General features: G+C 36.4%; 1 protein-coding gene across 5 annotated transcripts in view; it reads right to left on the reverse strand.

Moving 5' to 3' along the window:
- Positions 1 to 13,336, reverse strand: part of XRN1 (5'-3' exoribonuclease 1) — a 168,765-nt gene that overhangs the window by 59,640 nt on the left and 95,789 nt on the right. For all 5 annotated transcript variants that reach the window (XM_053598577.1, XM_053598580.1, XM_053598579.1 and 2 more), the window contains exons 26-30: positions 11,353 to 11,442; positions 10,734 to 10,869; positions 5,892 to 5,948; positions 5,627 to 5,759; positions 1,641 to 1,710 (exon numbers count right to left, since the gene is read on the reverse strand). In XM_053598577.1, coding sequence (XP_053454552.1) covers positions 1,641 to 1,710; positions 5,627 to 5,759; positions 5,892 to 5,948; positions 10,734 to 10,869; positions 11,353 to 11,442 — 486 coding nt within the window. The remainder of the gene's footprint in view (positions 1 to 1,640; positions 1,711 to 5,626; positions 5,760 to 5,891; positions 5,949 to 10,733; positions 10,870 to 11,352; positions 11,443 to 13,336) is intronic.

The raw sequence follows: 13,336 nt of genomic DNA on the forward strand, positions 1-13,336 counted from the left end.
GTCCCAGCTACTTGGGAGGCTGAGGCAAGAGAATCGCTTAAGCCCAAGAATTTGAGGTTGTTGTGAGCTGTGATGCCACAGCACTCTACCAAGGGTGACACAGTGAGACTTTGTCTCAAAAAAAAAAAAAAAGAAAAGGATATGCAAGTCTCACCCATGTTAAATTAAAAATAATCTAACCCTGGGAAGCACCTGTGGCTCAAAGGAGTAGGGCGCTGGCCCCATATGCTGGAGGTGGTGGGTTCAAACTCAGCCCTGGCCAAAATAAAAAAAAAAAAAAAAACTGAAAAAAAAAAATAATCTAACCCTCTTCCTTTAAACCCAACCTCCAATTATCTTTTCTTCTTCTCTTCATAGTCATAACTTCTTATGGGTAATCTCAATTTCCTGCCTCCATTACTACACCTACCATTCACACCCCAAACCATGCCCATCCTGCTCGAGTACCCACAATTCTACTTAAACTAGTGAAAAACATTGACATGTCACTAAATTCAAAGGACGCTTCTATTCCTCAAGTTATTTAACCATAAATGTCCTTTGTTGCACATGCTAGTTCGTCTTGTGAACACTTGTCACTATGTCTTCCACTTCACCCAATTATTATTCATTCTTTTTTTTTTTTTTGTAGAGACAGAGTCTCACTCTACTGTCCTTGGTAGAGTGCCGTGGCATCACACAGCTCACAGCAACCTCTAACTCTTGGGCTTACGCAATTCTCTTGCCTCAGCCTCCCGAGCAGCTGGGACTACAGGCGCCCGCCACAACGCCCGGCTATTTTTTTGTTGCAGTTTGGCCGGGGCTGGGTTTGAACCCGCCACCCTTGGCATATGGGGCCGGTGCCCTACTCACTGAGCCACAGGCGCCGCCCCTTATTATTCATTAAGTCCCATCTTATATATTCCTTCCTCAAAGAGGTCTTTCTGGAACTCTCAGGATAAGTCATATTCTTTACAGAAATCTGCAACTCTTGCCAGCATCTGTCACATTTCAATTAGATAATTAATACTGTATCTCTCTAAAATGAAGCTCTGGCTCGGCGCCTGTGGCTCAAGGGGCTAAGGCGCCAGCCACATACACCTGAGCTGGTGGGTTTGAATCCAGCCTGGGCCTGCTAAACAACAACGATGGCTGCAACCAAAAAAAATAGCCAGGCATTGTGGCAGGTGCCTGTAGTCCCAGCTACTCGGGAGGCTGAGGCAGGAGAATCGCTTGAGCCCAGGAGTTGGAGGTTGATGTGAGCTGTGATGCCACAGCACTCTACCAAGGGTGATAAAGTGAGACTCTGTCTCTTAAAAAAAAAAAAAAAAAAAAAAAGAATAAAAATAAAATAAAAATACGGGTGGTGCCTGTGGCTCAGTGAGTAAGGCACCAGCCCCATATACTGAGGGTAGTAGGTTCAAACCTGGCCCTGGCCAAACGGCAACCAAAAAAAAAAAAATAAATAAATAAAATAAAATGAAGCTCTATGGGGGTGGAAAGCATATCTTTCTTATTGAGTATAATATCCTTAGTATTATTCCAAGTATGATATTTGCACATCCTATAAATTCAAACTGTGGACGAATAAGCAAGTAATGTAAAGCCATTAGCCACAGGGACATATTCACAAAGTGTAATTATCATCTGGAAATACAAACCTTATTGTTAGGCCTCCAGGAAATTCTTCATCAAATAATACTTCAAATAGTACATCAGCTTCTCTATTAGCTGTTTAGAGAGAGAAAGAGTGAGAGGGAAGGACAGAGAGACATTAAAAAAGTTGTATGATGAAAATTCAGCAGGTAAGTTTTTGCTTGGAAGCATTCATTTTTATGATATAGATCTTATGTCAAATTTATTCCTAAGTAAGTAATACTTTTTGATGCTTAAATGCATGCAGCAGACATTATAAGCAGTCTTTTATAAAATTTCAATTTTTGACTGTTCATTGATAATATATAGAAACATAATGATTTCTGCATATTGATGTTATATCCTCTAACTTTGCAAAACGTACTTATTAGTTCTAGTAGCTTTTATTTTTTTTTAGTTCTAGTAGCTTTATAAGCTTTAACTTTACCAGGAAGTACTACTGTGTTATGAGAGTTCTCATTGTTCTATATCCTTAACAACTGTTCAATATTTTTATTAAAAATGATCTATAATTTATAATTAGAGCCATTTATTCTTTTTTTTTTTTTTTGTGTGGTTTTTGGCTGGGGCTGGGTTTGAACCCGCCACCTCCGGCACATGGGACCGGTGCCCTACTCCTTGAGCCACAGGCGCCGCCCCAGAGCCATTTATTCTTATTTGCCTTTCTTTCCATGTGACATATAAACAACACACTTAGTTAGGGTATCTAAATACTGACACTATTTCTATTTTGAGAGTTTTTTTATGGAGATAGAGACATTCTTTAACCTAACAAGAGCAACCCAACTGGGGTGATTTCTCTGATAGGTCTGTTTTTTTTTTAAAGTGGACTCCTTTTGTTTAAGTATCTATATCTAAAAAAGAAACATCTGTTATTACCATAAATGGAAAATCAGTATCATTTGCCATAAATAGAAGGCCACTGTGAAAATAAATTTGATGAAAACAAAACATAGATTAAATTGTAGTTGAATTCTGGCTTTGGTTTTTTCTGTTACTAGAAGTGTTAGAGAAGTCTTAGGGTCTCACGTCCAATAGAGTCTTTCTTCTTAAAATAATTAGAATTAAAGTAGAATATGAAAGAATTGCTCTATGATTAATGTTATTTAATGAACTACCCCTTGTCCCACTTAAACCCATCTCATGGATGGTTGTATAATTTGGGAGACACATATCTAAATGTTCATAATGTTAATTTTATGTGTCAATTTGGTCAGGGTATGGTGTACAGTTGCTTGGTCAAACACTTGTTACATGTTCCTGTGAAGGTATTTTTAAAATGTGATTAACATTTAAATCAGTACACTTTGACTAAAACAGATTATTCTCTGTTTTATAATGTGTGGTGTCATCTAATCTGAGGACTCCAAAAAGGAAGAAATTCTGCTTCCTGACTGCTTTGGACTTAAGGCTACAACATAAACTCTTGCTGGAATTTCCAGTCTGCCAGACTGCCCACACATTTTGGAGTTGCCAGTCCCCACAATCACGTAAGTCAATTCTTTTTTTTTTTTTTTTTTGGCCGGGGCTAGGTTTGAACCCGCCACCTCTGGCATATGGGACCAGCGCCCTACTCCTTGAGCCACAGGCGCCGCCGAGTCAATTCTTTAAAATCAATCAATTATTCTTTCTCTTTCCATTCTATTGGTTGTTTCTCTGGAGAACCCTAACTATATAATATTTGACACTATGCCAGCCATTGTTGGGGGTTAGGGGCTGCCTCCTCCATCCCCAGTCTCCAATTGCCAAGTTAAAACCAACTCCGCAAAGTGCATCCATCTTCCACCATCTAGCTGTACCTTTCAATGTAACTTTACTTATTTAGAGACCACATCTCACTCTGTTCATGGCTCACTGTAACTTCAAGCTCCTGGGCTTAAGCAATCTTCCTCCCTCGGCTTACTCAGTAGCTGGGACTACAAGTGCTCACCACTACATTTTCTTCTTTTTTTAAGACACAGGGGTCTCACTTTTGCTCTGGCTGGTCTTGAACTCTTGACCTCAAGTGATCCTCCAGCCTCAGCCTCCCACAGTGCTGGGATTACAGGTATGAACCACCATGCCTGGCTTCAATGTGACACACTGAATCCCATGAAAGTGAGGCTCAATAAAAGGCAGGAATTTCTCTTTTGCAGGCTTAAGGCACACCTTCTAGGTTCCCATTTTCTGCCCAGAGGAGGCCCATCTCCTCAAAAGATTATTGACAAGAGGAATATTCACACACTTAAGGGGAGAACTCATTGGAAATGAAGTCTCAGTTGAGGTTGAAAATGATAAATATTTCCCTTTCCATTCCATGTCCATGGCAGACAAAGTTTAATCAATGACAGAGATCTTTTTGAGGTGGAATATGTGTAGTCTTAAAATCCTTATCAAGGCAAGATTCCAAGACGCCATTACTACTGACAAGAGTCATTAGAAGAAAATAAATTTCAATTACTCAAGTCTTAAGACTTTATCAGGATAACTTGATTCAAATAGCACCAGTAAACTCAGTATCTGAACAGCAGAGGCAGCAGGAAGTTTGCTCATTATACCCATCTGTCTAACTTACCAGGCCCAGCCCAGAGCTTGATACTCCTTAATCCATTTCCTGTATCTGGAAATATATCCAAAACATTTTTTAAAAATCAGGGAAGAAATTTCTCTTTTAGAGGTAGCTGAGCTGGTAAGACCTGAAGAAATTCTGCAGATGGAAAACGTCCAGAGCCACAAGTTAGATAGGGGGCTGGGTATGGGGGCATGATCCTAGCACTCTGGGAGGCTGAGGCAGGTGGATTGCCTGAGCTCACAGTTTTGAGACCAGCCTGAGCAAGAGCGAGACCCCGTTTCCAAAAAAAATAGTCGGGCATTGTGGGTGGGTGCCTGTAGTCCCAGCTACTCGGGAAGCTGAGGCAAGAGAATCGCTTGTACCTAAGAGTTTGAGGTTGCTGTGAGCTATGATGCCACAGCACTCTACCAAGGGTGAAAGTGACACTCTACCTCAAAAAAAAAAAAAAAAAGATAAAGTTAGGAATTAGGGGAAAGAGTTCAAATCTATGTAAACATGGGCCACAGGTGGGGAAATACATGTAACGGCCACCTCTTAAGTGGTTGTGAGGGTTAAATACAAAATGTTTGTGTGACTGGCACATGACTGGCACTAAATATGCAGTTTTCTTAGGCTCATGGCCTGTCAGTTCTTCTTCCTTTCTGCAGGGTGAGACCAAAAGATTGATGATGCTTCACGCTGAGGTTGATGTTCTTCAGAATCTATGCTATAAAACTTTATCTCTTAGGGACGTAGACTGTTAATGGCTTCTTCCCTTTTTTCTCCCCTCTTTCATTTTTTTTTTTTATTGTGGTAAAAACCACATAAAATTTACTATCTTAGCCATTTTTAAGTATACAACACAGTGTATTAACTAGATGCACATTATTGTGCAACAGATTGATTACTAGGTCTGTTTTATATATAAATCTAGTTATATTTATAAAATTCAAATTAATATGCACATTTTATTTTTTGATCTTTTAATTGTAAATAACATAATGTTTGTTTCTTCACAGAAATGAAGAGATTACCATGAAAATAAAGGTAAAACTCTGAGCTAAATTATATTAAAGTCTAAGGAGAAGTGATAAAAATTTTATATATGTATACCTAGCAAGATCTTGTATAATTTTAATGTCATATATATAAACTACCAAATTCTCAGCAGTCCCTTCTCAACTTCTCCTTTTATCGCTTCCTACATGACTATAAAAACTTTTCTCTGAAGTTTCTCTCTCAAGGAGTAAGGCGCCGGTCCCATATGCCGGAGGTGGCGGGTTCAAACCTAGCCCCGGCCAAAAACCAAAAAAAAAAAAATAATAATAAAATAAATAAATAACTAAAATGTAGACAGATTTAGTTTTTTCCTGATTTATAATTACTTTCTGCTTAGATATATAAAAACCACTAGTTTTTGTATAAATGTACTTGAAGACATGTCAAGTATTGAGGTATTACCCCCTTTAATTCCTATGATGGTGCCCCGAAGGCCAACTGGGACTGAGAAGTTCTCTCTCACATTTACAACACGATCGAAGAGACGAAATTCTGCATCCCGATCAGGAATGACTCCATGTTGCTGTTCTAAAGGCTAAAGAGAAGAAAGACATTAATTTTATTTTTGAAAAAGGTTTTCTTACTAACATATTGAAAACATTTTTGTTCCTTTCATACTTTCAAATGTTAATAAAAGCAACTCTGAATTCTTTGATAGGAAACTTACTCTGTACAGCAAATGAGGCTTCACAGTTACTCGTACCTTCTTATTATTCTTTCTTTGCTGAGTAAAAAAGAAAAATTTAAGAATTTTTTAAAGGATTATTTTTAAACTATAAAATTTATATAAAATCATTACATTATTCTCTATTTCAACGTGTCTAAATTTAAGAAAACCAAATTAAATAATTATATATCTATATATGCTGAATGAATAGTGCCTCATTCAGCATTTCTCGACACATGGTCTAGAGACCACCCCCATCCCAAACGTCAGAATCAAGGGACCTATTTCCATGGCAGATTTCTGGGCTCCTAACCATCTACCAAATACGTAGGAGTGAGAACAAAGCTCCCGGGAAATCCTGACATGCCCTATAGTTTATGAGCCCATGGTTGTAAAAAAGCCTTCATATGTTTTTTAAGCCATCACAGCAAACTGTAATGGAGAATAAGATTGGTTTCTTTTCCTTATGTCCATATAAACTCATTTAACTGTGTTGGTTGCAGGAAAAATTTGAGCCACAAAAGACAGGGACTACGTGTAGCCTTTGCCTCTGCTGATTGATAATGTGTATCTTGTCCTTTTGCAGTTGTGGGTCCTTATCTGCTCAAGAACAATATTTCTAAAAACTTATTTCTTTGTATCTTCTGGGGGAAGAATTCGTCCTTCAGTTAAATGATCGCAATATCTTTATAAAAGCAAAAGGAAAACAATAAAACCATTTTGTGAAACTTCTTCAAAAAATAATTAAGTAAATAATTAACTTTAAGAGTTAACTGCAAAAGAGGAATAAAATAAACATTTATAAAATGCCTGTCACCTAAATTCTTATTTAAAAATGTTTTTATTGAGACAGAGTCTCATTCTGTTGCCCAGGCTAGAGTGCTGTGGTGTCATCATAGCTCACGGCAACCTCAAACTCTTAGACTCTAGCAATCCTCTTTCCTCAGTCCTCCAAGTAGCTGGGATTACAGGAGTCTGCCATGAGGCTGGGCTAGCTCTTTCTATTTTTAGGAGAGATAGGGTTTCACTCTTGCTCAAGCTGGTATGGAACTCCTGAGTTCAAGCAATCCACTTGCCTTGGCCTCCCAGAGTGCCTCCCACAGGTGTGAGCCACTACATCCAGCCTAAAAACTTTTTAAGGTAATTTTTTTGGGGGGATGTATAAAACATATGGAAAAATGCAAAATTATAAACAAGGTAAATTCAGCAGCCTGATGAATCTTTATAAATTATTTATGTATAACAATACACAAGTTCAAGAAACATTACTAAGCACAAAGAAACTCTTCCCACTTCTTCCCCTTACTCCCAAAGGTAACTTTATTTCTAACACAGAATATTAATCTGTTTTAAACTTTTTATAAATGTACCCTATACAATTTTTTTTCTCTAAAAAGAATTACATACAATGGTCAATAAAGATTTATACTTAAATGCTCAAAGAAGAGCTTTAATCTTTCTTTGCTACTTATTAGTTCTGTGAAATTGTGCTTAGCTAAATCAGCTCCCTTCCATCTGCAAGATAGAAATAATATTACCTGTTTTATCTTACAAAAACAAAAGAATAATTTATATCCATTGCAATCCATAAATTACTATTCCTATTAAATTTTTGAAGGTAAATTCTCACCTAGTAAGAAAAATTGGAGCAGCTTAACTATATGGCAGCCACCTATCTTTAGAATATAGCTTTATGGGAATAAATACAAAAGGACCCAAAACTATCCCAAACTGTAGAGTTCATAAGCTATAGGTTCATGCATTTATATACTATAAAGTGCTCAGGCTTTAAAACAGCATCTTTCCTTTTGTTATGAGACATTTCATTTACTCTTTCAATAAATAAGTTTTGATCTAGGTGCTGGGGATAAAGAAGTATACTGTTCTTTTATTGCAGCTGAGGAAGATACACAAGAAAGAAAATTAGGAAAATAAATAGCATGGTTGAAGATAAAAAGCATAGAAAAAAATAAAGCAGGTAAGGAGGATAGCAGTATGGGGAGATATTGCAGTTTTAATAGGGTGAATAGTGAAGGCCTTATTAACAAGGTGTCCATATGCCCAGTCCACAGCAGATCAGATAAACTAATATACTACAATTGGTGCCCACTAACAACGTCAAAAAGAAAAAATATGAGAAGAGATATAAAAAAATTAAAAAAAGTAAGCACAAGAACTGTGCCTGTAGTACTGCCTCACAAATGATCCATATGTTCTACCAGATCTCTAGGCATTATTACATTATAGCACTAATTAGAGGACACAATAGCTATCAAAATTGATCCTTTAGGCAAATGAATAAGCTGAATAATTTTCATAATAGTTTCCAATCATGCCGTTTGGAGACTGGCTACTCAGAATGTGGTCACCTGAGTAGCTTGTTAGAAATGCTGAATCTGTCTCTACAAAAAAAAAAAAAAAAAAAAGAAATGCTGAATTTGAGCTTTCTAACAACTCAAACACCTGTGAACTTGTTAGAAATGCTGAATCTTAGGCTTCATCTTAAACTTACTCCATCAGAACTAGTATTTTAGCAAGATTCCCTGATGACTGTTATGTACTTTAAAGTTGGAGAAGCATTGCTGTAAGGGTGGAACACAGCATGTATGTTTTTTAAAAAAGCGTCCCTAATAATTTTAATAATTAGCTCAGTTTGGAAATCATGTTCAGTAGAAAACTATCGATACTTTTAATGATGACACTGTATTACAAAGAAAAGTTTAAATTATCTTCAGGAAGTTGTATCTATTTTTAGTTCTTTTCTCTTTTTATTTATTACACTCATAACATAATAACACTAAAAGGTAAAAAAAAGTAATTCAGTACTCCATTTTCTTGATACCTTAACAGGTTTTAAAAAAATAATGTATTATGGGGTGGTGCCAATGGCTCAAAGGAGTAGGGCGCTGGCCCCATATGCCAGAGGTGGCAGGTTCAAACCCAGCCCTGGCCAAAAAACCCCCCCAAAAACTGCAAAAAAATTACTATATTATGTACAGATATTAAAAATGTCATACTCATAACAGATTACAACTTTGTATGTGTATCATGTTTGTAAAGAAAGAATGGGTTAAAATTTGGAAGCTTAAAGCTGTGTTTATTAATTTGAAAACTTACTTCAAAAACCAAACCAAACAGATTTCACTCTATACTGAAAGACAAGTAAAAAAGAAATATGGGCTTTCTATCCTCAGCTGCATATCAATGACCTTTCCAAAATCAAACTCTTGCCTATGAGCTACATATTTTTCCCTAACGAAAAAGTCATTTGGTAAGTATTTTCTAGACTGTAATCACTGTTCTTCAGTATGTGATAAGACAATTTAAATAATTAATATTAACAGCTAAGCATTATTAGGCATCAACAATACTAGCCATTATTAGAGGGCGGTTACATGTACTATGTATTAACTCAATTAATCTTTTTGATGACCTTATGTGGTAGATACTATTTTATCCCCATTTTACCATTGAGGGAACAAGGTATTCAAAGATCAAATATTTTGCCTAAAGATGTAAGCATTGAAGGAGGAATTCAAACTCAGGGGATGGTGTGGGGGTGGCTTCTGAGTCCAGTTTTTTTTTTTTGTAGAGACAGAGTCTCACTTTTATGGCCCTCGGTAGAGTGCCATGGCATCACACAGCTCACAGCAACCTCCAACTCCTGGGCTTAAGCGATTCTCTTGCCTCAGCCTCCCAAGTAGCTGGGACTACAGGCGCCCGCCACAACACCCAGCTATTTTTTGGTTGCAGTTCAGCCGGGGCTGGGTTTGAACCTGCCACCCTCGGTATATGGGGCCGGCGCCTTACTGATTGAGCCACAGGCGCCACCCCTGAGTCCAGTTTTTAATTTACTCTAGCATCAGTTCAAACAAGAGAAGGCTATGCTAGAGAAGCAGTATCATTCAAATAAAAAGGCAAATTTATAAGAAATAAAATCAAAAATTAAAAACAACCAATACAATCAATCTACTTTCTATTGCACCAAGACAGAGGATCAAAACAGATAAAACAGGTAAGTCTACTACAGAAGTTTATTGCTTTGAAAAAACAAGATATAAAAAAATAGGTGAAATTAAGTGGGATTTCAAAAATTCTCAATAACTGAATGAGTGTTTAAATAAGAAAAGTACATTTTAGAAATAATTCTGTAAAAGTCAATTAAATTTTTATGTTTTAGGCTGGGCATGGTGGCTCAAACCTGTAATCCTAGCACTCTGTGGGGCTCAGGCAGGAGGATCACTTGAGTTCAGGAGTTTAAGATCAGCCTGAGCAATAGCAAAATCCCATCTCTACAAAATTAGAAAAATTAGCTAAGTGTCATGGTGCATGCCTGTAGTACTAGCTACTTTGGAGTCCAAGGCAGGAGAATTGCTTGAGTTCAAGAGTTTGAAGTTGCTGTGAGCTAGGCTAAAGCTGTGGACTCTGTCTCAAAAAAAAAAAAAGAAAAAGTATGTTCTATGAAAAAATGAACTGTGTCTTTAAGGAATATAATCAGAACAGGAATAGGGGATTAACCTTATTCTCAATCAAACTTTCTATTGTGACTAGACTAATAAAATATTAATTCTTAAAATTAGAAATACAATAAAGACAAAATTTAAATGCTAAGAGTTTGATGCTAAGAGTATGTTAAGAGTTCTATATTTTTATTGAGATTAATTTACGAATGGCCACTGGAAATGGTTCAAAGTACTTTTTAAAATTATAAGATTGTTTGACACTAATCAGAATCACTGAGTATAAGTTTTTATTCGGTTGAGACAAATTACTTGTAAAATAATAATACAGTCCATTTAACTTCAAATCTCATTAATAATCTTGGTTATTAAAAGTTAGTACCTTGCACTTTTCAACTTCTTCCTCAATTTTCTCAACAATAGCTGCATCCAGAATTTGTAAATCACAAGAAGAACGAGATAAGGTACTGACAGGATGTCCTTTTAGCCAAGTAATAATTTCTTGTACTTTCTCAGCACTACAGTAAAAACAATAACAATTTTTTTCACACTGATCAAAATTTCCTGAGGTCATATATAAAAAAAGGCCTAATATAAACCTTCTGAGGGCTACAAATTATAAAATATATCAAATTTATAGAATAATTAATGAACTTAACTGGGACTATTTATAATTAATGTAAATCCAAACATGTTTCCTCTATATTAAAAAAAATCACAGAATTAATTTTAAAGTATTTACTGATATAAACAAAATAAAAATTTTAAGTTCTTATAGATTTTTGAAAAAAGGTTAATGAGAAATTCTTTTTTTTTTTTTGTGTGTGTGATTTTTGGCCGGGGCTGGGTTTGAACATGCCACTTCCGGCATATGGGACTGGCGCCCTACTCCTTGAGCCACAGGCACTGCCCCAAGAAATTCTTGATTAACTAGTTATACCTCTCCTTGGAACCAGTAAGTTGAACGATGAGGCAAAAAAATTACCACAATTCTAGCTTACCCATTCTCATTTTCTCCAGGCCAGATATCATCTTCATAGAAAACATCTTCTTGGCTGTTTTTGGATATATAACTAAATAGTTCTGGAGCTCTAGCCAAACAAACAAACAAAAATATTGGTTTAAAATATATATAGCTAACTTTATATAAATATCCCATGAAATAATTTTGGATCCTAAGGGGACATATAAAGCATACTGAGGACCAATTATTATGATATTAAATAAGGAATATTATTAACAAGCGATAGTGACAGATTTGAAAATCAGAGTATTCCTCAGTCCTCAAAAACTTCTACTGCCTGAGGTTTAATTCATACATAAACTTATAATAAACTTAAATTGCTGACTCCATCATCTTTGAATATAATAAAGGTAATAAAAAATAGTATTTACAGGCTCATTTTCTAATTTTCACAGCAAAGCTGGTGTAGTCTATAATGACAGTTAAGTGGCTCCTGATATTCCTCAAAACTCCACTTCTTTCTGAATAGTACAGGACTTTCAGATGCATAAAGCAGATTGAACATATGTACTTATCTCTGGTTCCTCTCTAATCCTCAAAACGACAGTAAAGTATAAAAAGTGCATACACCTAAAAAGGTAGCAAGAGAGGCGGAATATCTGATGGCTTATACAAGTTTTAAGCAAAATTTTAGAAATTAGAAACTGGAAGGATGAGTATTAACTTATTTGCTAGACAAGAATAAGCTGAATCTTAAACCACAAGTAGGGGAAGTCAACAAGGAGCTAATTGATTTGAACCACAGAATTCTGCAAAAGCTCTGGAATTACAAGCTCCTGGTATGTTTCAAAGCTGTAGGGTAGAGTAAGGTTTAGTGACATTTTAGTTAAACATCTGTATGACAAGCACCTAGAATATCATGTGGTCACTTGCTTATCCCCTTATCAGAAGACCTGTAAGCTTATATTTTGGAGATTTGTTCTAGCCTTGGATATACCAGGCATAAGTAGTTGCAAGTGAGTGAGGCACAAGCAGGAGAGGAAAAGATGCCATTTTGAACACAAGGAATCAGTGGAAGCATAAATACTACATGCTAATGTGTTGCTAGGAAGCAGATCAGAGATGGATGTAAGCGTGCAGTAAGTTTAGTAGGGATTTCTTGTGGGATAGCAAAACCTGTGGATGGGAAGGGAGAGGAAGGAAATAGAATTGGGCATGGGGAGAAAGTTGGGCTGTAATTAATCCTCAATGAATTCCTTGATCAGCCACACAAAGATCTCAAACTAGGATGACCTGTCAACTTCTCCTGAATTGGGGCAATCAGATCGGCTAGGCCTTAATACTCTCTCAGAGACTGGGCATTGGATCTGTTGTTGTGGGCAAGGGAATGTAACTAATGTGAGGCAGTTCTCTTATTCTAGGCAATTCCTGAAGAGAGCTTACAGCAGAGGGCTGTCAGAAAGCAGCACTACTGCAGCCGGGGGAATAGGTCTTTAGAGATCTACGGGACATATCAAAGTATCCACTAGGCAATGAGATTTCCTTTCTTTGGTTAATTTCCAGAATACTGGCAGTCAGTTTTGTGCGCCACCTCCTTCACTCAAGGAAAAGGTGGGAGGGTACCTCTCTGGAAAGGAAAAGGTATACATACAGGCGATATTATTAAGAGGTTCTCTGTAGAGATGACAAAGTCCCACTTAATAAGCCCCATCTAAATGCACTAAATTTTCAATCAGTTTGTTAGTGCCTCATTCATAAATATAATTGGACATCAAAGCATCACGAGAAAAGAAAAAAAAAGTCTTTAACATGAAGAAAAGACCAACAAAATAGGAAAAAGTAAGAGCAATTGGGGGAAAACAGAAAATGCAAAGAACAGCAAAAAAAAAAAATCTAGAATTATTATTTTCAGAGAAATAAAAGGCATTCCATTCATTATGAAAATAAGAAGCTATAAAAAAAGAATAGCTAGAGAATACGTACATACTTTTATTATTATTATTTTTTTTTTAGAGACAGAG

This window comes from Nycticebus coucang, chromosome 8 (genome assembly GCF_027406575.1).
Source record: "Nycticebus coucang isolate mNycCou1 chromosome 8, mNycCou1.pri, whole genome shotgun sequence".
Taxonomy (NCBI): Eukaryota; Metazoa; Chordata; class Mammalia; order Primates; family Lorisidae; genus Nycticebus; species Nycticebus coucang.